At 35.4% G+C, this 27,074-nt stretch overlaps 1 protein-coding gene across 1 annotated transcript; it reads right to left on the reverse strand.

The window, feature by feature from the left end:
• Positions 1-1,006: 1,006 nt before the first annotated feature.
• LOC117333630 lies at positions 1,007-20,081 on the reverse strand. The gene is made up of 12 exons (XM_033893028.1): positions 19,971-20,081; positions 19,400-19,528; positions 18,035-18,375; positions 15,310-15,606; positions 14,231-14,300; positions 13,665-13,711; positions 12,635-12,713; positions 10,622-10,647; positions 10,174-10,329; positions 9,167-9,355; positions 4,626-4,925; positions 1,007-3,116 (listed from the first exon to the last, which is right to left on the reverse strand). Exons 3-12 carry the CDS (start codon positions 18,048-18,050, stop codon positions 2,242-2,244), a joined length of 2,055 nt encoding a protein of 684 aa, XP_033748919.1. The 5' UTR covers positions 18,051-18,375; positions 19,400-19,528; positions 19,971-20,081; the 3' UTR covers positions 1,007-2,241.
• Positions 20,082-27,074: the final 6,993 nt, after the last annotated feature.

The following is a 27,074-nucleotide window of genomic DNA, read 5'->3' on the forward strand; positions in this document are numbered from 1 at the left end:
AGACATGTTCTGTGTATATATAGTTGTTAGAGATACAGACAGACTGGGGATAGTGTAATTATACGGTTACTAGGGAGACCTGTTCTATGTATCTATAGTTGTTATAGATACAGAAAGACTGGGACTAGTGCAATGATACGGTTACTAGGGAGACCTGTTATATGGATCTATAGTTGTAAGAAATACAGATACACTGGGACTAGTGTAATTATACGGTTACTAGGGAGACCTGTTCTATGTATCTGTAGTTGTTATAGATACAGACAGACTGGGGCTATTGTAATTATACGGTTACTAGGGAGACCTGTTCTATGTATCTAGAGTTGTTATAGATACAGACAGACTGGGACTAGTGTAATTATACGGTTACTAGGGAGACCTGTTCTATGTATCTATAGTTGTTATAGATACAGACAGACTGGGACTAGTGTAATTATACGGTTACTAGGGAGACCTGTTCTATGTATCTATAGTTGTTATAGATACAGACAGACTGGGGCTAGTGTAATTATACGGTTACTAGGGAGACCTGTTCTATGTATCTATAGTTGTTATAGATACAGACAGACTGGGACTAGTGTAATTATACGGTTACTAGGGAGACCTGTTCTATGTATCTATAGTTGTTATAGATACAGACAGACTGGGACTAGTGTAATTATACGGTTACTAGGGAGACCTGTTCTATGTATCTATAGTTGTTATAGATACAGACAGACTGGGACTAGTGTAATTATACGGTTACTAGGGAGACCTGTTCTATGTATCTATAGTTGTTATAGATACAGACAGACTGGGACTAGTGTAATTATACGGTTACTAGGGAGACCTGTTCTATGTATCTATAGTTTTTTATAGATACAGACACACTAGGGCTAGTGTAATTATACGGTTACTAGGGAGACCTATTATATGTATCTACAATCGTTAGTGATACAGATAGACCAGTAATAATGTATGAAATAACTACATAAAGACAGAAGCCCATAATACTTTGCATGTTTTATTTTTCCTTTTACTGTTAGGAATTATGAATTACTGTATATTATCCTATATGCATAAAATTTGTTTGCGTGGATGGAATCATAAACTTAAATTAAAGGGTTGATATACCATTTATTTGATATGGGATATGTATGGAAAAAGCTTCAAAACATTAAATTATACAATAAACGAAAAGACATTTAACTATTCACACAAGATTTAATCCTAATAATGTACAAAGTAAATTAACCAATTGTCTGCCATATTGATCAAAGTGAAAGTTCTTAACTTTTAATTCTGTATTTTCTATTTTGAAAACATATTCTGCCTATGTCATAAACAATGAAATTTGTTATAGTTCAACAGAAAGATATTTAAAGTCAAGGTCATGGAGTTTTTATCTCCTCCACGATGATTTATTAAACTTATTAAGTCACCTCGCTATAGGTCTCACCCTGTCGTCTTGCCAAAGATCAAGGATCAAACTTGTAGCTTTTAATAGATGTATGTCTTGTAACAACATCATGAGCAAATATTTCTATCTAACAATAAGTCATCTACAACATTCAAGGTCATGTTGTCAAAGGTCAATGCTAATTTTATATCTAATGATATTTTACCATCAGATTATCACATAATTTGTGGCAAAGAGACAATAATTCAATGAAAGGAATAAAGTTACTTCATTTCTTATTTCTATCGAACATAATGCTTTGTGTTCTATGGTCATAAAAGATATCCTTTGTCTATCTACATGTTTATCATTGTTTTAGTTACCTTCAATAACCAAATTTTACTGTAAATTTGAATCTTTACGTCACACTGACTAATAAAAAACCATATAGTGGCGCAATATTGTGTTCCACTTCTATGAAACACGAAAATAAAGAGAATTCTTTCAAATTATGAATGCTCTATCAAAAAAAAATACAATAAAATATTGTCAGATCTGAGTATATTTCCTAAATGAAACACCATTGTCACTTTTAATTCATTTGTTCTTTAGTTTTCTGCATTTAATCCTGAGGATCTCGATTCAAATATTTCCAGATCTAGTAATTAATAGTTGTATTACAATCAATAGTTAGTTATGTTTCTTTCTAATCTTTGCTATATTGTTTTTTTTCTGTATACCATAGTAATGATGCGTTCAATGGATATTAAACATTTCCAGTAAAAGTATTGTATCGTTTGTTAAGCGTTCGGATATTATATTGGTTTATTAATCGAGTGATATTGTCATCAGCCAGCTTCCAATTAGTTAGTATGGGACTTCACATACTGCAATATTTTGACATGTGTCCAATCAGACACCACCCTCAGGACATCACACCTATCTATACCAACCGCATGCATATAACCATTATCTATGTGTAGGATCCTGAGGAACTCACCACGCCCACTCACGAGTAGGACACTGCTGTTGTTCCTGTCCCCTATGACTAGGTTACCCACACTGTCATACGCCACACTCCTGGGGTAAAATTGTCTACCTCGTGACGGTGATGTGTGTTGATATATTTCAGATATATCACCATCAAACATAAACAGTTTCTTGAAATCTGTATTCATAACAAAAACACATGCCTTCCCCTTCCCGCCACCATGCATGTGATATAGATCAACCACAGCGATATTGTGAGTGACTGGGCACTCTGATATCTTGTGTGGTGACCCGACCGACGCTTTTCCCGTCCTTGTAGCCGATGTAGTAAGCACTACTTGACCTTTCACGGTAAATTTTGTTAGTTGTCTTGCCATCCCTACAATGACGTGATCACTGGCTGGAATACAGATACACAATGGCTCCTCTTTGGTACTAAATCTGTGTTCTAGTCTCCCTGACACGAGCTCTTTGATGTTATTTTCCAAATCACAAGCCCAAAGTGTGTTAGTCAATGGTGAAATACTTATGTCCATGATCTCAGTATTGTGGTTGACCTTTTGCATTTCTTTACCCGCCATATCCAAGAGAGTTAAGGTATAAGTGTAATAGCAGCCGGTCCACACCTGACCATCAGTGGTGGGGCATACACAGGTGATGTCACACGGAGACCGCCACTCGCTCAACAGCTTGGTTTCAGACACTATATTCTGCTTTATTGGTGTATCTTTGAGAGCCCCGGTTTCACCTGAAATTATCATAGAGCTATGATTATTATTTTGATTTATTTCAATGAAAAGTCAGAAACATTCCACGATATTATATTCAGAGCAAATTAAATCTATTGGTGATAAGACACCATCAAACAATTTCTTATTTTTGACCGAACATATTTAATAGTATCATTTAGAAAGGTTCTGACAGCCGCCACATTATATCAAAAATGCTCAGTATTATCTGTTAACAGATGAATTAAAAAAAAATCATGAGATAAAAGTTGTTTAATAATACCGAATTTGTTATCTGCATTGTAAGTTTAAAATGGCATTAATTAAAGAAATGCTTAGAATTGGCGTTATATGAGTTTCTTTTTGCAAGCGAACATTACGTTACATAACATAACTAAATGCAGTAGTGACGCTCAATTCGACAAAAATGGCATTCGTATCATTTCAGAGGGGATAATATCATTCATTAAAAAGGGTGTATTCGTAATGACGATGGAACGGGGGCTACAGTACAAATCGTATGATAGACACGTGGAGTGACAGCAGCTAGTGGGAAATGACTGTAATCATTTTCTTGAAGTAATTGCAAACGGATGCTTTATTCATATGGCCGTATTTAAACTTTTTCACGTGACCAATTCAATGTTTCGAAAATATGTATTGTTAACTAATTAAACAACGTAGAACTCGTCATGTTTGCTAATAAATACAACTGATGATATGATCGTTATTTACCTCTGCACACTTTTTGCTTACAGCGAAAGTAAATGCCTGTTGATATAACAAGTTTTTTCATGTCGTGTATCACGGCCAATGTTTGTATGCCTAAAACTCCATAATGTGTAGAACTGACTCTATTGTGAAATCTAATCTAATGACTCTAATGTCTCTTAACTTGAGGTTAACCTTAGCGTCAACTCGTATATGCAAACATACAAATTATTAGCAATACTGACAACTACCTTTTTTACCTTTGACCCTTCAACCCGGCAGAATTTTAACCGAAATTTAATAAAAAAAACTGCCTTGACCATATGCACTTCTTAAACCCCTATTTCACATCTGCATACTGATGTATATGAGCATGTCCAATCTCACTTGTTGGCCTTACATGATGCTTGTTGATATTATATTCTCAGTTATACTTTTAGTAACCACGACTTTGACCCTGACATTAGGAACTTTTTAAACACCTATTGCATAAATGCACATCTAAAAGTAAGACAATTTTAACTTTATAAAGTTTGTCTTTCCTAATTCTCAGAATTCGCTGGAAGCAAAATTGCTGTCTGGCAGCATATTTCAAGTTTAATGTTTAGTATCAGCGGCCCTGTCATAGCGTTACATATCCCTATTGTTCATCTGAGATTCACAGTGGATTAACATTTGAAATTGCATATAATTTGGGCCTTATATGATGTATATTTTAAAGTATATTCTCATTTCTATTTTTAGTGACAGTGACTTAAACAAGACCTTATAAAAATGACACACCTGTATATTCTGTTTTTAAATAAATTCCAACTTACCTGAGGGTACGGATAAGACTGATATGTCGCTCCAACCTGTACCATTAACATTCGTAGCTGAGCACATATACTGTCCTTGATCGTCGATGTTTGTTTCGCAGATGATTAATGTAGGAGAAAGAACAGAGCCTCCAAAATATATTTTGTTGTCTATTTCTATTGGAATGTGGTCATCATCTTCTAATTTAAACCATTGAATTGATTTAACCTCTTTTGATGCAATTACGTAGGTTTGAATGATAGCCGTCCTCCCGACGGGAACAGCGAACTCGCCATGACTTATGTCCACATATGGTAAACCTGATGATAAGAATACAAATAAATTAATTAGACAAATTGTTTCATTCAATCCGTTTCGTCAATCGTGTATGTGATTGATATATTTATTTTTGTATTACTTTGCTACAGCCATATGGCGACGGTTTTGTAGATACCTGGATGTCAGGTGGGCTAGATGTTAAAATCATCAATGAAATGGAACAACCAGACGCAGTAGATACAGTACAGTGTCATAGCATAATGACATCACATAAAGTCTTTACTGACCTCCGTTAAAAAATGTAAATGCATTTCCTACTTTTATAAGATATATTGATATCATTTTGAAAATGCTGCTCTTATGCCCTCCATGAAGGCAAAACGTACCGTTGCTTCATCATCGACAAATATAAGTGTATCCATGAAAATATGTTAGTTGTATTTTAAAAATGATTCATTGCTTTTCTCATTGATCAGTCTCCAAACACAAGTCCAAAGGCGGCGAGAAAACCATACATCGCTGACAAAAATATCTGTCGAAACTTCTTGTTCGACTAATAAGGAATTAAACAAAACATTTCTGACCCCATAACTGTGCCCAAGAGGTCCAGAGGGCCTGTTTCATTCAGTTTAATTCAGTGATTATGACAAAACAATTAAAGTTATATCACACATATGTTTCGCATTTCCGAATCTGCTCTTCGTACGTGTACCATACAGTGCAGTCAACGGTTTCTAATTTTGATTTCCTTTACTTGGTCGTGCCATATTGGTAGGGGTAGACTTTTGAGTTAAATCATATTCAATTTATGTTGTCCAAGGAAGTTGAAGATCTAAAAATGAATTGATACATATCCGTGTATCCATTCAGTAGGGGTCTGCCCGTTCATCTCCTGGGGTGCAAATCCCTCCTATTATGCAAAATTTGTGTCCGTAATCGGAATTATACTTCAAACCATTTGACAGTTCAGATCAAGTCTATGAAATATTTTATTTCTAATACCCATTGACGCTTCAGACCAAATTCAAACAAAATTCTGTCATTTGAACAAAAGGGGATGTTCAGGATTGGCTTGAATTGTCCCTTCTCTAAGGTACCAGGACATTAGCCCGATTATTTATACCACATTGGTTTCCTTCCATGCAATGAAGCATCAGACCATTTGGACAAAAAATAAATAAATATGATTTTTAAGAAATAAATTATGCTCCGCACGTCAGGCATAGAGTTCTTAGACCTATCAACTATACAAACTTTATTCAGCAGAAACTTAATATAATACATAAAGAATTTGTCAAAACAAAAATCAATAAATGAATAAATTAGTATTCAAAAGTGGCCCCTCTTCATCAAATGATGTTTCAGTCCTATTACGGATCAAGCCATTTTATTCATACTGCATAAGGAGGATTTTTTTAATGGGTATACTTGGTGGCTTGACATGGTGTTTACACCAATTGATTCCCGTTACTTATGGATGCATCAGACCCAATATGGACAAAAGAGTTTCCAATATTTCCCCTATTGCGCTCCACCCCTCAGGCCCCTTGAAGGCACGATCTATCTTTTATTTAAAATTGTTTCCCCTTCACCCAAGGATGCCTCAGATCAAACTTGCATATACCATTTTCATTCCTACAAGTAAAAGGATTTTCACAGAATTGGTTTGATTGCCTCCACAAACCCCCACCCCAGGCCTTTGCAAGCCAGACCAACCGTTTATATAAAATACAGGTTACCCTCACCCAAGGACAAATTATGGGCCAAATTCTGTCATGTCTACAGTAGGAGAAGGATTTAAAACATTTAAAATTGGTGGGTAAGCCCCACAGTTTTGACAATTTGAATTGTGAAATACTCCTCTACCACCTGGTGACTCGACCAGTCAGACATGATTGGTAGCCTTGCCGAGTTTCAATCATGAAGTCGTTCATAACAATATAGTCAAAATGTACCCATTTCGTCACGTCCCTCAGCACACCGGTGTGTCAGCAGCAGCACCATTTGTACGAGTTGGGATGCGATGACGGACGGGCGACGGGCACCAAGGTTTGGCATAAATTATATAACACGATCTATTTCTTGCTTGTACCAAAGGAATTCCTCGACCTCAAAACTAATGAACAACATTTTGACTAGGCTGGTGATCCAAAATAGTCGGAGAAAGGTGCCCTAACAGCTACGTCCCATTGAGGTATAGGAAATATATAATAGTCTACCGTAATATTTTTAATCAGCAAAGAAGTAAAAAAAATGTTACATTAAGGGACTATTGCGCTGAAACAGATACTCTTGATTTTTTTCTTCCACGACAGCCGATATGTTTGATGGAATGCCTTTATAAACGGCTTGTAAATGATAATAAAAGTGGAAAATGGTCATTGGGCAATTAATATTTTATCACTGTATTTCGCAACTTATCAAACCGTCATGCTCGCGTCATCAGTACACATTATATCAAGGCATGGGATCGTTCGTAGTCAGTCAGTTTCCATTGCATCTAAAGGACGTATGGTTTGTTGGTAGTATCTTTAAAAAAAGATGAAAAGGCAAACATACTGACAGCGAGAGTTGAATTACAAATTTGGTATTAACACAAAACTCATTACTGCAACAAAAAAGAAAAAATACTCAATTGTTTCTTAAATCAATGTAACCCAGCTTTCAGCGGAAAAAAAGTAACTACTTTACTAACTTTGCGTAACAAAACACACTTTACCTCTTTTTGGACTTTAGTAATATGTAAATGTTAGATTATCAGTTGTAACACTAAGTAGTATAACGTCGCCGTTGAGATGTTTTTTTGTATTTATTGTTTGGTTTTTTTGGGGGGGGAGTTTTTTGGTAAAGGATGTTAACTATAAGACTAGTTTAAAAAAACTTATACGTACACAGGTGTAAAGTTGTATTAGATAAAATTATCTCAGTAATCATCCACCAAAGGGACATGCTCGTTATGCGAGTATGGTATTAGATAAAAGTGTTACACGTATTATATATACGGTTTAATAACATCAGATTAAACTGAAAAAGTAGAAACAGACCAGAGTCCTTTTCTCAAATCACAATTATATCAATATCTTGAAATTATAAGTACAGTAAAACTCACTTGTGTCGAACACGGTTGAATCGAATACATCGGATGAGTCGAACGTTTCGTTCGGTCCCGATTTTTTCCCTTCTTTATCTTAGTAAATTAAGCACGGATGACTCGAACACTGTTGAATCGAATACTGCGGTTGTGTCGAATATATTTTGTGGTCCCCTCCTTCTAAACTATACCAAAATTTCCATTTTTGTGTCGAACATCGAGGCGTCATGCTGTCTCAGGTAAAATTTGCTGGCCTCGTCTGATTGACCGAGTGTGACCGATCACCCGTAACGGTGTAAACAGAGCCTATTATTAGTTTCCGGCTGTCGGTTACGCATCATCCAATTGTTTATACAGGTGCTCAGGTGAAGTAAAACGTTCAGGTATACATAACTAAGAATAAAATGTGCACGTTTTAGTCTACAAACCAATATGTGTTCCGTTTACTGTTTTGATGCACAAGGCCGCCGAAAAAAATAAGGAAAAAGTAAATGATAAATTACATATCTTCCATCGAAAAATGCAAAGAAAAATACCTGTCTGTCATTGATTTATCTATATATGCCTAAATTCTGAATACGACGATGCAATAGTAACAATGATATGCGGGATGTTTTTACTCTGTTCAAAAGATTGTGGCAATGCATGATTATGCAGCCGATAAAACACTGACCGCGGCCTTCACCTTTGATACAAAATCAGCATACGGTACGCGTACGGTCGATCAATTTTCCCGGACTGTTTATTGTTTAATATTGTTATATTGGAGAACAATATAAACGGATTTAAAGATAAATATTATGAGTACAATACATACATTTATATTCTTATAATATATGTAACGTTTTCATAGAATATTATGCTGTCATTTGCGACTCCCGTGTGTAAATCGTGTGTCTATGTCAAAGACTATTTTACGCATGAACTTTGTTTTTATCTGTAACTGTGCACAATATTGTTTATTAGATAAAGGAATAATTGTTATCATGTACAATTAATTAATTTCTTTGTTATTATGTATTGCTTATTTTCTACTATGTTATCATGCAAGCACTTGTTCTGCATACAACCGATGATAGTCGGGTTTTGTCTCCGTATACAAACACGGATAAGTCGAACCATCGGATAAGTCGAATATTTTGCTTGGTCCCGTCGACTTCAATTTATCCGAGTTTTACTGTATGTACGTACCATCCTGAGGTATATTTTGAGGTGTTATCTGGAAACTATCTTTTTCTACATCTAACACAGTACATAGTTCGTCAGTTAATTGAATCTTGCCATCCAGTAGATAATTCTTGAACTCTTCAGCCAGATGTACAGAAGATGGTTCTGATAGATTTCTAGCAGCCGTGATATATATACACACTTGTATACATTCTGAAAACAAATCATAAAGTATATTCAACCTCGTTAATTTCTTTTTCAAGATATTACATTTATGTCCTTGTTTCGTCGTATAATTGATGAAAAAAACCTACTCTATTCCGATCATGTAACTTTTATATGATACTACTTCAAACAAGCATGGCCATTGCTTGTACCATGTCATCAAACAGTACGATTGTACTTACCTACAGGTGTATCATTTCATTAATTACTTGAGCTTTGTGTTATATTACTGAACATAATTACAGGGACTAACTACGTACAAGTAATTCCATTTGTTATGCGGTCATTGTTTGTGTTATATTACTATACCTATCGATAGGGCCAAACAACAAACGTGTGATTACAATAGTCACGTGACCATTAATTGTATTATATTACTTTACCTATCGATAGGACCTAACGAAAAACAGTCGATTACAATAGTCACGTGACGATTAATTGTATATATTACTTTACCTATCGATAGGACCTAAAGAAAAACAGTCATTACAATAGTCACGTGACCATTAATTGTATATATTACTTTACCTATCGATAGGACCTAAAGAAAAACGGTCGATTACAATAGTCACGTGACCATTAATTGTATATATTACTTTACCTATCGATAGGACCTAAGGAAAAACGGTCGATTACAATTGTTATGTACGACAGGACCTTGCTACTAACATGTGATTACAAATGTCACGTGACCACTTTTGTGTTGTATTATTGACGCTTGCTAAGATTCGATCTTTAAAAATGATTATGTTTCTTATAACTATTTCTTCCACTAATACTTTTGTGCATCAGATCTAGATACGTACTCTTCGTCAGGTTAGCCTGCATCACCCGTCCCTTCTGACGTGTAACTTTGGCAAATGCGTCTGAAATGTCAGATTCTGACTCTTTTCTTGTAATGTCAATGTCATTGTTAACGAGAAAGGACATCCGACAACCCTGGTCAATATGGCCAACAGTGGCTGGAAACAAACAAAACATTGTTACATTGGTCGGTGTGGCTAACTGTGGCTGGAAACAAACAATACATTGTCACATTGGTCGGTATGGCTAACAGTGGCTGCTGGCAAACAATACTGTTTTATTTTGATTATTTTTTTTTTTTAAACTAGGCATTAAAAGGAATAATAATCCTTGATGATGTTTTTCTTGAACACATTTATATATTGTTGAAGATGAATATATGAATATATACTACATAATGATGTATTTAGTATATTATTTGACATATTACATTGTTAATACATTGCCTACCTCTTTTTCCGCTGAGACATGTTGTACTGGAATGGGAAAAATATCGCAAAAAATAAAATAACGAAAATACAATTGGAAATAACTGGAACTGTCTGAAATAATAGTTACATTTAACATTGTAAAATTGTTACTATCATCTCCAATGACAACACATTTCAATTCCAGCAATGTTTAACAGTTAGACATATTTTTATTAAGAAGTAACTGAGAACTAAATAAAGAAATTTCAAGATCTTTCAAAAGATTTCAATCGACCATTGAGAGAGCTATGGGATCGCAAAAAGACAATGACCACATTGTGCGATTTCGTACAATTGGGTGGTCCACACTAGGAATGTGTCGTAGTATGGACAAGATCTGTGTAATCTATATATTATTTAGTACAATTTGGTGGTCCACACTAAGAATGTGTCGTAGTATGGACAAGATCTGTGTAATCTATCTATTATTTAGTACAATTTGGTGGTCCACACTAGAATGTGTCGTGGTATGGACTAGATCTGTGTAATATATATATTATTTAGTACAATTGAGTGGTCCACATTAGAATGTGTCGTAGTATGGACAAGATCTGTGTAATCTATATATTATTTAGTACAATTTGGTGGTCCACACTAGAATGCGTCGTAATATGGACTAGATCTGTGTAATTTATATATTATTTAGTACAATATGGTGGTCCACACTAGAATGTGTCGTGGTATGAACTAGATCTGTGTAATCTATATATCATTAGTAAATGTACATGTTTAATCTAATTCCTGTTGTACCTAACTGCGGGGTGAGCTCCGCACTTTTAAAATAACAAAGAAACACGTTGGTTTCGTAAAACATAGCCGTATCAATTATAGTTCGTTTCGTATTTCCTCGTACTTTATATAAGATATACTTATTGCTCGCTGATTAGTGTTGATTGGAAAATAGGCTAACTCAGTGTCATCACGGACTTTCAACTTATATTGCGTAATTTTGTTGTTTTGAAGTTTATGTTTGTTTGAAACATTTTAATGGGATATTCGGTATGGATTCTCCAGTTAATACCCGACATTTCTCACCTCGACGGCGAGTGATTAAACGCGAGGTAACGTAGTTCGTTTTGATTTCATGTCTCTGCGGAGAACTTGATAAGAAAACAAATATCGACATTTATTTTCGTTTTTAATAAAATCCAAGCTAGATCAGCTTACATCTAGTTTTAGGTTTAGGATATTACGCAAACAATGTTTACAACCACATCATCAACGACCTACCTGCCCATCTAGCACACAGGTGTATTTGGATAGTCATGCTAAAGGAGAATATATAACCGCAATCTATCAACGAACTCAAAATTACTAGATCCTTATTATCTACTTCTATATAATATCAAAATATATACTATATACATATGGAAATATTTATGGTCGGTTGCCACAGTGGTAGCACACCTAGACGACCGGGGTTCGATTTCCTGTTCCGACGTGAAAAAGGTTTGGGTCACCAACTCGACCACGTGGGTTTTTGCCGGGTATTCTGGTTTCCTCCCATAGTGAGAGTCCATACACGCTTCAATCCGGGCCAACATGCGTGATTGATGTTGTTTGGTATAATATTGTTTGCAACTGTTTTAAATCAAGTAAAGTTCATATGAAAATAAGACATTATTGAAACCATCACAAAATTTATACATTAGGTCAATGGGCCTAAATCGCACATTTTTTTCAAGGCATTCTTTTGAAAAAAAACTTGGTAGCTCTGCTCACCATTTTGTAACAGGACCAATATCGCTACTTTGGAGATTTTGATAATAAATCAGAAGTCTTTTAAACACATATGATCACTGTGAGCTTGGAAGTAGGTGAATACCACCAATTAAAACAAACTTGGTCGTCCTTCTTACGAGAATACTACAGCCCAATAAAAGTAGCTTGGGTCATTATTGAGAAGCAAACTCGACTCCTGTGACCTTGAAACTCAGCCCAATTTCAGCATCCTTCGGGCACGTGAAATAAAAAAAAGGAAAACACGGTGTACCTGCTAGACCGTTTCTGTCCCCGAGTTCTTGTATCAGAGTATGACCTTCCAGTGTGTTCAGTGCTTTGGTTTTCTTTATCTGATTTCGAAAATGAAACAAAAACAAACAAAGCTAAAATACTGGATAGGCATGTTGATTGTTTTTTATAGCAAATACTTCGAGGTAGTTTTCATGTAATAATTGAAAAAAGCAAAGAACGCATAGAACGTATAGAAACCTGACATATCTTCAACTAAGCGGAACTATATAATTTATGCGTACTGCCAACAAGATAATCTTACATGTATGACATGATTTTATACGATGTATTATTATGTCCTGTGGTCACCCTCATTCTACGCGGAGTTGCCCCCCTTCCTGTTGTTTACAACAGTTAGACAAACAAAAACAAAACAAGTTTTCGTACAGAAACAAAACATGTTTTCGTACAGAAACAAAACACGTTTTCGTACAGAATAATACGTCAAGAGTTTGGAATCGTATCAATCGGACGACTTGGATCACTGAGATATATAATAAAAATGATTTCATATCTCATAATTCTTTTTCAGGATATAATATTTTTCTTTTTTACTATTCAACAAGTTATGACCCTGGTTGCAAGCACCAAGGAAATATAATACCTTCGGGTATAAACCTTCATATATCCTCGGAGCCAAGGCCATAAATGCTTTTTGTGGAATATCGTGGGTTTGTGTATGTATCATTAACAAATTCTCTTTTTTTTTATCGACATCGTTACTGACTCTCTAGAACTACAGTTATAAAGCAAACAATTGATTTTAATCTTCTATGTTCTGCATATAAAGTATAACGATTAAAGTATCAAAGTCTCCTTTTTCATCCATATAATTGAAAGGTTATATGTACACATACCTAGATCACGACAATCATATCCTGGTGATACCTTTTCGGGAACTTTCATCACACTTATTTAGGTTATCCTTGATAGCACATTCCTAACGATCGGATGTTCCGACCTATTTTAATTAAAGACGAGGAATACAGTATCATCATAATCATAAATACCTTGTTTTTGCTGATTCAGTTCGAATGCTGATGCAGACAACTGGCCCCTGTAACAATTGAAATAAAAATAATAACCTCAAATATATAATGTGTAGGAGCATTGGTTCGCTTTTTGCACTGTACCCTGGTGTACCATTTGGATTCAGAAGGGTTGAATTATGGTTCTTGTAAATGATTTTGTATAAATCATATATATATGAATATATGAATATGCGATCTTAAAGGAGTTATAATTTTAGATATTTTCATGAAGTTTTTATTCATTTATCTATCTGATCAATTTTTTATTTATTTATTTATTTATTTATTTATTTATTGGGAGCACATTAAATGAAATTAAATCATTAATATTTTTATCACTCCAGAAAATTTACATTTTGGCAGTTTGAAATGTTTAAAACAAAATCAAACGGAATCAAACATTTAATTGTTCCATTTTTGATGTATGACATAATATCATTGTCAAATATTATGACGTCATGATATATTTTGAACTGTCACAGTTTTTGATAGAACTTTTACTTGCATCCGAAATATTTTAATCTACATTGACAAAGTATTGATACCTGTTTGGGAAATCCTCGCTTGTACCTGTAATATTTGTTGAAGGTTCATCCAATTTTGTTTTTACAACAGCTGAAGGAAAAAAAATAAATGCGTTTACAATTCAATTTTCTTACTTTTATGTTTCTTACAGTTACAGTTGACAAATTAAATTATCAAGAAAACCATTGATCTGGGTTTTTTTCGGAATATGTGAAACCAGTGCAAAATATTTTTTAGGTAGTTTAAGTCATTATAACTTCATCGTATCCAATTAATCAAAGATGCCATCATTTTTCTTTATTATATATATAAAAAAAAGAATTAATCTCCAATATCACTTACATACTATACAACTCCAGAAGGGATATACTAGAATAAATTAAGATATTTAAGCACTTTGGACTCATGTGTTGTTAAATATGATTCACTGACTGATATCTGGTAGATCTTAATATCCACGTGCTTTGCCTCCTTCCAATTCTACTCTCCTAACATCATGATCTTGACGAATTTATTTAAAGATTAGCATCTTCTGTTGGATGGTTAAGCCTCAATCTAAACTTTCTAGATAGACTTGCGAGTTCTGATACAATGGCAGACACCCATGTCGTTACATTATTACATGCGTACTGATATATTGATGATGCAATATCATCAACTGTAAAACAAAAGATGACTGCCCCCACGAACGAACTCGCAAACCAGAGGTGGAGGGCTAGTGATAAAGTGTCGGGACACCTTAACCAGTCGGCCACCGCGGCCCATCAAAAGAGAACAAAAACTACTCAAAGGTGTTTAAAACTTTTGTAAATCTTTCTTTTATACTTATAAGCATCAGGTGTCTTAGACCAACAGCTGAACATGTCAATGTGATTAATGGCTCCAGGTAGAATTTTATCATGCAATATTTATTGCAATCTTTATTCGATGCAAATCCGGCAGTGTTTTAAAGTGTGAAGTGGTAGGAAACGCGATTTAAAAATGCAAGCTTTTATTTCTGTTTTATTTTAAAACACTCAAAGTCGATTTAAGAACGAAATTAACCCTTACCGATATACTGTTCTGGTTCTTCAAATAAAACCCTAAATTTGATACTCACCAAATTGTAGTTGCACAATTTCACCATCAACTGATTTTCCATTGGCTTTTGCTGTGCATTGGTAGTTGGCTTCATCATTTGCTTTGTTCGGGTCTCTTATCACAAGTGTAGGAGATGTTGGGCTATAGTAGAATTTACGATTGTTATTAAGAACTGTTTTCGTTGGTCGTACACTTTTGTCACTTTTCCAAACAATGCTTTCCGGTAGAGGTTCCACTGTACAGTCTAAGAATGCTGCTTCCGATCCTTCCCTGGTATGATATACCGACTTATCCATTGCAATAACGATGTTTTCTGCTGTAAATGAATCATAGTGCTACTCTTTGTGGTATTCAAACGTTTTGAAAACTTCAAACATTGAAGAATATTTTTTCTTGTAGGGACTATTTTATTTTAGTGTTTAGCTACAATCAGGTCAAACTCCATAATTATGGGTAAACTGTTTGCATGAACAGGCATTTAGCCTGTATAATTAAAAAACAAAAAACAAAAACAAAAAACAATAGCATGTTCCGATGAACCCATCTTAATTAAATTCTCATTAAATGTACCACATTGCTTAAAACAATAAAACTATTTTTGAAATATACACAAACAAACAAGAAAATGCAGCAAAGCTGCTGGATAGATTCATTAAAAAATATCTTCAAAGACATGAAAATCATGTAGTTGTTTTATGCATCACTAATGACTAATCTCAAGAGATATTTACCATTCAAAATTTTAGTGTCCTACGTATACTCGGACGTCTTTAAAGCTACATACTCCCGAACAACCTGAAATTCTAGTTGCACACATGCATTAATGGCAATCCAAGATGCTCATTCACGCTCTCCTAACATTAAAATGACTACTGGCCTGGACGCTTGACCGAGGGAGTCCAAGAGACATCAGTGTATAAAATAAATAATAATGCTTTCATTTAAACATATTAACAGAATATTCACGTAATACACAGGTAACTGAACAAAATAAACAAACATAGTTAACATTTAAATCCTTTATTCTATAATGTAGTAAAATGCAAACAACATATTAATAAAATCATAGATCGGTAAAGTTGACAATGTTCAAAAGCAAACCAGCAATCAAATAGACGTCCAGAAAAATCGGAATTCGAGTCTAGTCCGTTTTCTTCTCTCATTAAGTTCCAGTGAATCATTTCCTTTCCTAAGAAAATACTTGGGTTTTGCAGATTCCACACAATTTTTTTGTCTTTTTTTTGGCAGACTCTGTCTGCGTTTTTGCAGTTCCACGCTTGCTTCGTTCCGCCATTTTGTATGGGCTGTAAAACCAGCAGTTGCATTGTGGGGCTAATTTTCAGAAAAACTTGGTCCAGCAGCCACAGTTATTATTTTTTGGAATTCCCCGTATACTTTCATAAATATACATTTTCTTTAAGTTTCTGATTCACATCAATCTGGTAGGTATGCATCAAGTCCGAAAACTGTAAAAAGCTCAAAATGTAAACATTGATATACCGGTACAGGGGTATGTGGCTTTAAGTGTATGTCCATCCTGTAATTACAGTAACTTTTCTTTTTTGTTGAATCTGCAAAATACAAGTTTTAAATTTTTAACTTTGCAAGCATATAAGTGTGTTATAAATTAAAGATAGAACTATTAATTTCAAATGATACAAAATTTCTCTTTGGATTCATTAACCTTTTAAAATGACTAATCAATATAGTGAAAGAAGTCAATCATCAAATTATCTCTTTAAAAGTATATATGTTCTAAACTGTGTAATTTAGTGGTAATCCGAGCGACCGAAAGAGAAGTTATTTGCTCTAGAATATACCCAATTTAGATATATCCATTCTCCAATTAACGGCAATACACCGAAATGCAACAAAAACTACAAGCAAGAACTTCTGGAACAACGAAACTGTCGTCTGTTGACTCCAGTAGTAATATTCTGTGATGCACACATTTCAATTTTCAATGTAAAAAGTTTTAGAAATTTTAAGCAATAATTGTATCTAACAAAGAATAACAAAGAGTCTGGATGAACATTTTTCTCCGCACTTTCTTGCTAGACTTCCAGTTATTATTTCAATTAATATTCTATATTCAAATTACCGCAACTGAGCCTTCCGAAGTGTATGTAAACATAAATATGATCGGTTCAGTATCACTTCATTCAATAAACTTTATCAATGAACGTTCAAGTCAGCACAAATAGTCTTCTATCTTACCTGAATAGTCCATTATATCCTTATTTAAAGATGCAAGTGGCATAAGAAGACTAAAATTAGCTGATATAAACACTTATAAACGAACTTACCTTTCAAATTGTTCCCGCAAAACAAACTCTCTCCTCTCTATCACCGAGCGCCTGCTTTCACTACTTGGCAACCATGACACCTTGTCGATTTCCGGCCTAATCTCGAACCGAATCCAACTGTCCGACAGATATTTCTACTAAAATACTATAGAACTTCAACTGCACATTTACTTTTATAATAAAATATCTATTGTATGAGAATTCTCTCGATTTTAGCTCTTGAAATCAGTTTATTTATGTTTTTTATTCATAAAACCCGCGAGATCTCGAAAGCGCGATTTCCGGTTTACAGTTACTTCCGTTTTAGAGGGGCAAAAACAGATTAAAAGCCTCTCGGCAAAGACCGGCCTCCGGCCGATCTTTGCCGAGCGCGCTTCGCGCGCTGAGGCTTTTAAAAATATAGGTACGATACAATCGACATGTGTAACTAATATTTACCTCTATCTTTTTCCATTTCCGGTTTGAGTATTTTGCTGATTTCCTTTTGTACTGATTTAAGATAAAACACAGTGACGGTTTTAATAACTTCAGTTTTGGTTCTAATTTTTCGTAGTCGCCATAGAAAATAAAGGATTTGTCCCTGAGACAAGTAAATAGCTCCTGCACTGTGTTTATCATATTCTTATCAGCCAAAGTAAGTGGATCGTCCTCCAGAAGATGTTTCAACTTCTCTAACTCTGGACCTGTTATACTGTCACTTAGTTCCAAAACCATGTTGTTATGGATACCAATAACCTCGCTAGGTATGTTTGAAGCCATGCTGGAAGAAGATTTATAATCTGAAAAAAAAAAAAATAATAATAATTATTAATTATTTATAAAACATATACAATTATGTATACGGTATGTTATTATTCTATTTGCATGACTCTGTTCTTTTGTGTACCTATCATGTTATTACAGTTCTTTTCTGAATGACGAAAACTTCGGTTGGCTAGCTGAATGTATATGAAATGTTGTGTTTAAACATAACACCGTCCTTGCCTGTTTTAATTTTATTGAATCTGATGTTGCTACAAGTTTTTGGATATCTCGTAGGGTTACATTGTGACTAGGATCATAGCATTGGGCTTTACAATAGAGGGAGAGGATTTTGTATAGAATGAATGCATCCCGAGCGGTTGACTGACCAGGGTTTCCGTATCGGCCAGCTTCAACAATATTAAATTGTTATAACTTGGCCAGTAATCTGAAGCGTTAAGTACTGAATGAACTTGATACATAATGATATTTGTGTAACCAGGTCATTTCGTACATTACTCACATTGAGCATTCCTTTAGTTATTATGTGGGCTACCGATTCACATTGTTGTCAGCAGCACAATCCAATTAATATTCAACCGTGGTCAATTACACCAGACACGACTGTAGTAAAACGGCAATAATGATGGTGTGCGGGCTAGTCTGCGATAAATATTATCAATCATATAGCTAACTGTTTGGGGCCGCGGTGGCCGAGTGGTTAAAATGTCCCGACACTTCGAAAACCCTCGAAACCCTCGTGGGGAAGTTGCCTGGTACTGGCCGTAGGTAAGAGGTTTCTCTCGGGTACTCCGGCTTTCCTCCACCTCCAAACTCAGGCACGTCCTTAAATGACCCTGGCTGTTATAATAGGACGTTAAACAAAATAAACCTAACTAAACCAGCAAACTGTTTTGTTTATTCCGAATCATGTGTGTTGCTATCAATCGAATAAACATTGTGTATATGGTATAATGCTTATCTGATTGATTCATTCCTATGTTTTAAATTACGTTCTTCAATCATAAATGTCAAGTCATGCGTTTATAAAAAGACTCTTACCATGCCATAACAGGGAGTTGAGATCAAATTGAGGTGGCAGGTGTTGTTTGTATATCCTCTACCGAAATAGTATAGAGCTGGTCATTTCTGTAACATCCTGAGAAATGTCTGCTAAGATATAGTCATATACTGTAATAGATTTTAATGAGAAAAGATCATGACATTATTATCAGCATAAAAGAAACAAATGGTTGTGCGATGAGTCATTTACAAAGTCAATATCCGCCATCAACCCAACGCTAAATACTACAAACAAGGAAGTATGTTAACCTGACCCATTCGTCTGTCATATTATCGCATTACATAAAAGTAAAGCTGGATAGTTATTCTTTATTCGGAATAGTGAATACATGTTTATTTTTACTTTGCTTCGGTATACCACCAGTAAAACGAAGGTAAGTGACTCTGACCTGAAATTCCCCAAACTTTCAAAACTTTGTACTCAAGGAGACTACATACACGTACTGCTACATACAAGGAAGTTTGTTAATATGACAAATTATTTCTACAATTTGTACACGACATTAAAGCATGCACTATTTAATAAGTATATTGATATCTGAGTACCTACCGTTACTAAGGATGTAGGGTATACAGTGGATCTAGTCATAATGACACCGACGTTTCTGACTTAAGACATTTTTTTCTCGAATACCTTTTGTGTAAACAAAGCGACAGAATGGCTTCCTGTGGTTAGTGTCGTTACCTCAGTTGTATATATAGGGTTACATAATCACGTGATCAAAATTCTAAATATACATCGATTTGTTTCGCTGTATGGAATTTATGACTTGTGTATTTGCTGATTATTGTCATGGGGCCGGCTATAAGTGCATGGACAAGAATGACACATTGATTGACTTTATAAAGGAGGACACACTACCTTCTATCGTTACCTACAGAATATATCAGCTTCAATCATTTATCAACCGCTATAAAATACTCATATTTTCCCAATAACTGACTATACCACCCACATTAATTTACATGTCTGTCTAGCTCTGAAGCTCTTCCTCTATGAAAGTCTTTGTCCCTATAAAGTAACTCTTGACCCATATTCAAGATAGGAAAAGTGCAAAACCTTGAAATAACAATAAAAACTCATCGATTTATCAATTCATCAATCATCAATTTATCAATCATCAATGAATCTTGAGAGGAATAATACAACTGTACGAAAAATTCTTAAAGGGGAAATATTTGTAATCTTGATACGTTTCTACGTGTAATACTATAAATGAAAAATACCTGAAGTGCACTCATATAACACTTACAATTATGCTTGAGTCTTACTATGGAGCAGTATCATAGTATATTATCTTATTTATAAGACATACGTTATTGTGTAAACTAGACTAAATGTGAGTCTCAAAGAGCAACAATGAATTGATGCCCAAAAAAGTACAGCAACTATGAAAATTTTAACAAATTGAATAATTAACTACATGAATTGTCAAATATAATGGTCACATGGAGAATACACCCAGAAGAAGTCCTTCAACGTTCGTTCATACCTCGAGGGTAGCAGGTTTGGAGAATGGTAATCCAGTATCTTTCTCTGGAGCGACGTTTCGTTTCATTCCAGGTAGGACAGTGATCAATGGCGACCACCTGCATATCCTACCAACTGTGACTAGGTAAATTGAAATGCCTTGCCACAAGAAAGTCTGGTCTGTTTTGCTTGATGGAGTAACGGTGATTGTTGATTCTGATGTTGAGCTTTGTGCTGGTTTCTCCAACATACTTCATTTTGCATTTTTTGCAGGAGAGGAGATATACAACTTTGGCTGATGTGCATGTCAGTGTTTGTAAAATGTGATAAACACGGTTGTTTATTACACATTTAAACGTGTCTGAGGACTTAGTGTATGGGCACAATTAGCACTTTTTTTGCTGCATGTGTTGAAGGAGCCTGTTGTAACGACAGAGGCAGATGAATGTAATTTGCTGCTCACCACCAGATCTCTTACATTTTTGGTCTACGATAGGCCAATAACGGTGGTTCTGGAATGATCCGTTTGAATGTAGCTGACGACTCAATGATGCGCCAATGATTATGTAAAATGGAAGAAATTGACGGCAAGTTATGATGGAACGTGACCACACAAGGGACCCTTTGTGTCGGAGTTCTGACTTTGTATTCTAAAAGGCTGGCTCTCTCAAGTACCCTGACTTTGTCTAGTTCCTGATCTATCAAAGTAGATTTATATCCTCTAGCAAGAAGGTGTGATTTAAGTTCTGAGCATCGACGTTCGAAGACTGTATCATCGGACACTATCCGTCGGATACGTAGAGCTTGGGAATAGGGAATGCTCTTCGTTGTGTGCGAGGGATGACAGCTGGACGGGCGGAGATACTGGTACGTGTCCGTTGGTTTGGAATAGAGGTCTGTGTTTATTTTTCCGTCAAGTAAGGTTGAACTGGTGTCTCGAAATGTGTTAGTTTCCGTGGAGACCTCTGCAGTGAATTTGATTGTTGGATGGGAACGTGTTTGCGTGATCTATAAATTCATCGAGTGTTATCCGGTTCGAAGTCCATTTGATTTCAATATCATCGATGAATCTGAGCCAGCTGAATGGCTTAGTTGGAGCAGATGCTAAAAGTTGGGATTCAAGATGTCCCATAAATACATTAGCATATGAAGGAGCCATCTTAGTGCCCATAGCTGTACCACTGACCTGCAAGTAGTTTTCATTGTTAAACTGAAAGTTGTTGAGTGTGAGGACAAGTAAGTAATTCTACTAGACTTTCAGTCGATGGGTGCTTATAACCACGGCGTTTCCATGCCTCCCGACAGGCATTAATGCCGTCCGCATGTGGGATGTTTGTGTAAAGAGAGACGACGTCCATTGTAGCTAGCAGAGTACCTTCTGGTATGTTGCTGGATGGCGTTTTATTAAGATAATCTGTGGTGTCTTTTATGGAAGATGGTAATTTTTCAACAATTGGTCTAAGATGGAAATCGACGAATTTTGAAATTTCCTCCGTCAGATGGCCTATAGAGTTGATAATAGGTCTACCCGGGTTTCCAGGTTTATGGATCTTAGGAAAGAGATAGAATTTCCCTGATTGAGCATTTTCGGGACGCAGGAAACTGTCGGTATCTGCGTCTATATCCCCCTTGTTGAGTATTCTATCGATGGCCTCATTGATTACTTTGGCGTGTTCTTGCGTCGGGTCCCTATCAAGTTTGCGATATAACGTCTCGTTGGTAAGCTGACGGTTAGCCTCATTAATGTAGTCACCCCTGTTCATAATAACCACTGCAGAACCCTTATCTGCTGGCTTGATGACAATCTCCGCATTATGTTTGAGGGCTTTGAGTGCCTGGCGTTCTGATGGCGACATGTTGTCCTTAATTTGTTGAGTGCGATTGGAGTGAGTGGATATTTCTTGGTCCTGTGTCGAACAACTCCATATGTTCTCTTGGTTAAATCATACTAGTTCACCAGGCGTCGGGTGATATACCATCACACTTATTGAAATATAGCATCCCCACAAGCTGCACAGATTCTCCAGACATGAATTTTTACAGGTCAAAAGTGAGGCTAATGATTAGCTATCTGCATACTAACAATTCCTCAAGAATATTTGTTCAATCAGACTAGTGATTTATAGGCACGTTAAAATATCACTGAATATATAATTAATATCTTCTTTAAATTCTCTCTATTGTTTTCTAGATTTTGATAATCTATGAAGACATGTTTTATAAGTCTATCGTAAGCAATGTTGAGTATCATGTAAACAGTGCCAAAAATGTCAACAAAAATATGTAGCAAACAATCGCGTGATTGGCAGCAGTAATTCAGTAATATTTTCATTAATGTCTATGTATGCGTGTATATTCACTCACCTTCATGTCAGAACATCCACGCTAGAAAATGTTCTGCGGAAACTTGTAAATCATATTTACTTTAACAAGAATACTTGCCCCAGCCTGAAGGTGTGAGGTAGTCCGCCTGGCCGGGTACGGTGTATTATCTACACTAGACGCCGGCTAGATCTAATGGCTGCTTCAATGTGCAATAGCGCATGCAGAAACATTATGCAGACACAATATACCATGTTCTTTGTTAGGCAAATTACATACGGTTGTATCAGAAGTCTGCTGCGGGATCGTTTTATTTTTTTTAACTATACAAGTTTTCCTTATTTACTATTGAATCAAAACCTACCATAGTTAACAATTGGTTTTGCTCACATAATTTACATTTTTGATGAAGTGCCGTATATATTACTACATTTACAAACTGCATTCAATGCCCTAAATAAATCTACTATATATACCACATCAAGACAGTGCACTGCTTAAATATGCTACGAAGAACATGTTTACATTTGTCTTTTGTGTAATTGTTTGATGGTAAGAATCCTTAGAATGTAAAGGAAAGTGGAAGTGGAAGATTCTTTTTTCACAGTTACTGTACTCCCGCACAAAACGTTTCCTCAGACTGAGAAACACATCTTAAAATTATATTTTTTATCAACGCCTCTTTGCCTCCCCCTCCTTTCAGAGCGACGTTGAACTGGTGTATAGCATAATTCGGTTTATTGCATTTTCGCTAGTTTAATATAGACATTTATCAAACTGATAAAACTACTGCAGCGATGATCAGTGAAAATATATCAGATTTTTCAGTGAAAATATCAGATTTCGTAGTGAAAATATCAGATTTCGCAGTGAAAATAAGGGTTTCGCAGTAAAAATATAAGTCTTGCAGAAAAAAAAATGTACAAGTTTTTCGTGTTTTGGCAAATCAGAGTGAACCTCATGGAAACTTGCCGATTTTTTCCAGTCAAAGCGAAGATAGATAAATTTTGTTTTTTTTTTGTATTTCTTAAATATTCAGATTAGATTAGAATTTTAACATTCACTTGTTGCTAGCCTTCCATGCACAGATTCTCTAACAACAGCAGAACTGTCAAAATGGCGTCGTCAAGTTGTATCAAGTGGACGTGGAGTAATGGCATAAAAACACGACGTCATCAAAAATGTTACTGATTCCCGCATTTGTTGACACTATTGGCTTAAAATGCAATGGAAAACATGGATTCTCGTTGAATATAACATATATTTCACTCGTATGACAGAATATATCGATATGTTTCACTCCTGAAAATATCCATCTTCTGTCATACTCGTGAAATATGTTTTCAATGGGAAATCATTTAGTATCCTCTATTTATACTGTATCTAAGATTACAGAATTTACAAACTGTATGCTTGAATATTTATATTTGGATGATGGTGCAATATGATATCATATGGAAGTTATTATAGTTAGGAAAGTATACATGTACACATTGAGTTATTGTATTTGATTAGATATTTATATGAAGAAACATCATATAGCTCGTCTACGGAAAGCCAAAGGGGTTCTTTGTGAAAAACTGTAGCTCGTCTAGTGATGACGTGTTCTGTGAAACAATGTAGTCTGATAATCAAGTTCGTGTACTGATGATGTAATCAAGCTCGTCTAATGATGACGTAATCAAGCTCGTCTACTGATGATGTAATCAAGCTCGTCTAATGATGACGCAATCAAGCTCGTCTACTAATGATGTGATCAAGCTCGTCTACTGATGATGTGATCAAGCTCGTCTACTGATGATGTAATCAACCTTGTCTACTGATGATTCAACCAAGCTCGTCTACTGATGACGTAATCAAGCTCATCTACTGATAATGTAATCAACCTTGTCTACAGATGATTCAATCAAGCTCGTCTTATTGACAATGTAGTCAACTTTGTCTACTGATGACGCAATCAAGCTCGTCTACAGACGTAATCAAGCTCGTCTACTGATGACGCAATTAAGCTCGTCTACAGTCGTAATCAAGCTCGTCTACTGATAATGTAATCATGTTCGTATACAGATGATGTAATCAACTTTGTCTACTGATGATGTAATCAAGCTCGTCTACTGATGATTCAATCAAGCTCGTCTTATTGACAATGTAGTCAACTTTGTCTACTGATGACGCAATCAAGCTCGTCTACAGACGTAATCAAGCTCGTCTACTGATGACGCAATTAAGCTCGTCTACAGACGTAATCAAGCTCGTCTACTGATAATGTAATCATGTTCGTATACAGATGATGTAATCAACTTTGTCTACTGATGATGTAATCAAGCTCGTCTACTGATGATTCAATCAAGCTCGTCTACTGATGATTCAATCAAGCTCGTCTACTGATGACGTAATCAAGCTCGTCTACTGATGATGTAATCATGCTCGTATACAGATGATGTAATCAACCTTGTCTACTGATGATTCAATCAAGCTCGTCTACTGATGATGTAATCAAGCTCGTCTACTGATGGCATAATCAAGCTCGTCTATTGATGTAATCAACCTTGTCTACAGATGATTCAATCAAGCTCGTCTACTGATGATGTGATCAAGCTCGTCTACTGATGACGTTATCAAGCTCGTCTACAGATGATTCAATCAACCTTGTCTACTGATGATTCAATCAACCTTGTCTACAGATGATGTAATCAAACTCGTCTACTGATGTAATCAACCTTGTCTACAGATGATGTAATCAACCTTGTCTACTGATGATGTAATCAACCTTGTCTACTGATGATTCAATCAACCTTGTCTACAGATGATGTAATCAACCTTGTCTACAGATGATGTAATCAACCTTGTCTACTGATGATTCAATCAAGCTCGTCTACTGATGACGTAATCAAGCTCGTCTACTCATGATGTAATCAAGCTTGTCTACAGATGATGTAATCAACCTTGTCTACAGATGATGTAATCAACCTTGACTACTGATGATGTAATCAAGCTTGTCTACTGATGATGTAATCATCCTTGTCTACTGACAAGAAATCTTTGAAATATTACAGAGACAATAAGACCTTGTTACCCATCGACGAAACCTGCCATATACCAATCTAGGTCATATCCCGGTGTGAAACGTGTTAGTCAAACAATTCTCTCTTTAATGGCATACTACTATTTTCTTTATTGTAAGTCGTTTACGGCCAAAAGCCCTGAAAAACAACAGGGTTTGAGATTGTACATAAGAATCTAAAATCCAAAATTGGATGACACGGCCAGATTGCTATCAGACATAATGTATAAAATCTGGTCTTTGGTCCATAGGAAATTCCTATTCAAGTGCACATATATTTTCTAAATGCTATTTTCACATTACCTTTTAAATTAAGTTTTACTTAAATGAAAACACAAGTCTATCACATAGAATGTTTTCTCTTTATTTTCATTATAAGGCAGAGGTGCCAAAGGGATCACGGCACCCATCATTATTTGTTTGTTTGTGGACACCCAAAGCCTTTCTGGGGTCTCTTTTTGGTTCTGTTTACATCTTTCCTCTAATTATTGTTCTATTGACATCTGTAATTAAAAATAATATGATGGTACCGTGTGTGTTGAACTGAAAAACGGAACAATGGAAACCAGCCAGAAAATTAACAACTTCAGCTGTCGAAATCAAAGATTGATTCGCCAGCCAATTTGCTTTTTTATCAGTGTTAAAAACTCTCAGACATAAGTGCAATTTCAAAATAAAATGTCTATAACTAACAAGGTTTGGGGAGAACGTATAAATCAAGTTTGAGAAATATCCTTCCAGTACTTCCGAAGAAATAGCAATAACACATGTACAGATTAAATAATTAGACTTTCTAG

This window comes from Pecten maximus, chromosome 8 (assembly GCF_902652985.1).
Source record: "Pecten maximus chromosome 8, xPecMax1.1, whole genome shotgun sequence".
NCBI classification, from domain to species: domain Eukaryota; kingdom Metazoa; phylum Mollusca; class Bivalvia; order Pectinida; family Pectinidae; genus Pecten; species Pecten maximus.

What these genes read in the sequence shown, in the direction of transcription:
- LOC117333630 (XM_033893028.1), bottom strand. An exon ending in ATGTCTCAGCGGAAAAAGAG is followed by an intron (nt 10,330 to 10,621) that starts GTAGGCAATGTA and finishes GTTTGTTTCCAG; the next exon opens with CCACTGTTGGCCATATTGAC. An exon ending in AGTCTTATCCGTACCCTCAG is followed by an intron (nt 3,117 to 4,625) that starts GTAAGTTGGAAT and finishes TGATAATTTCAG; the next exon opens with GTGAAACCGGGGCTCTCAAA.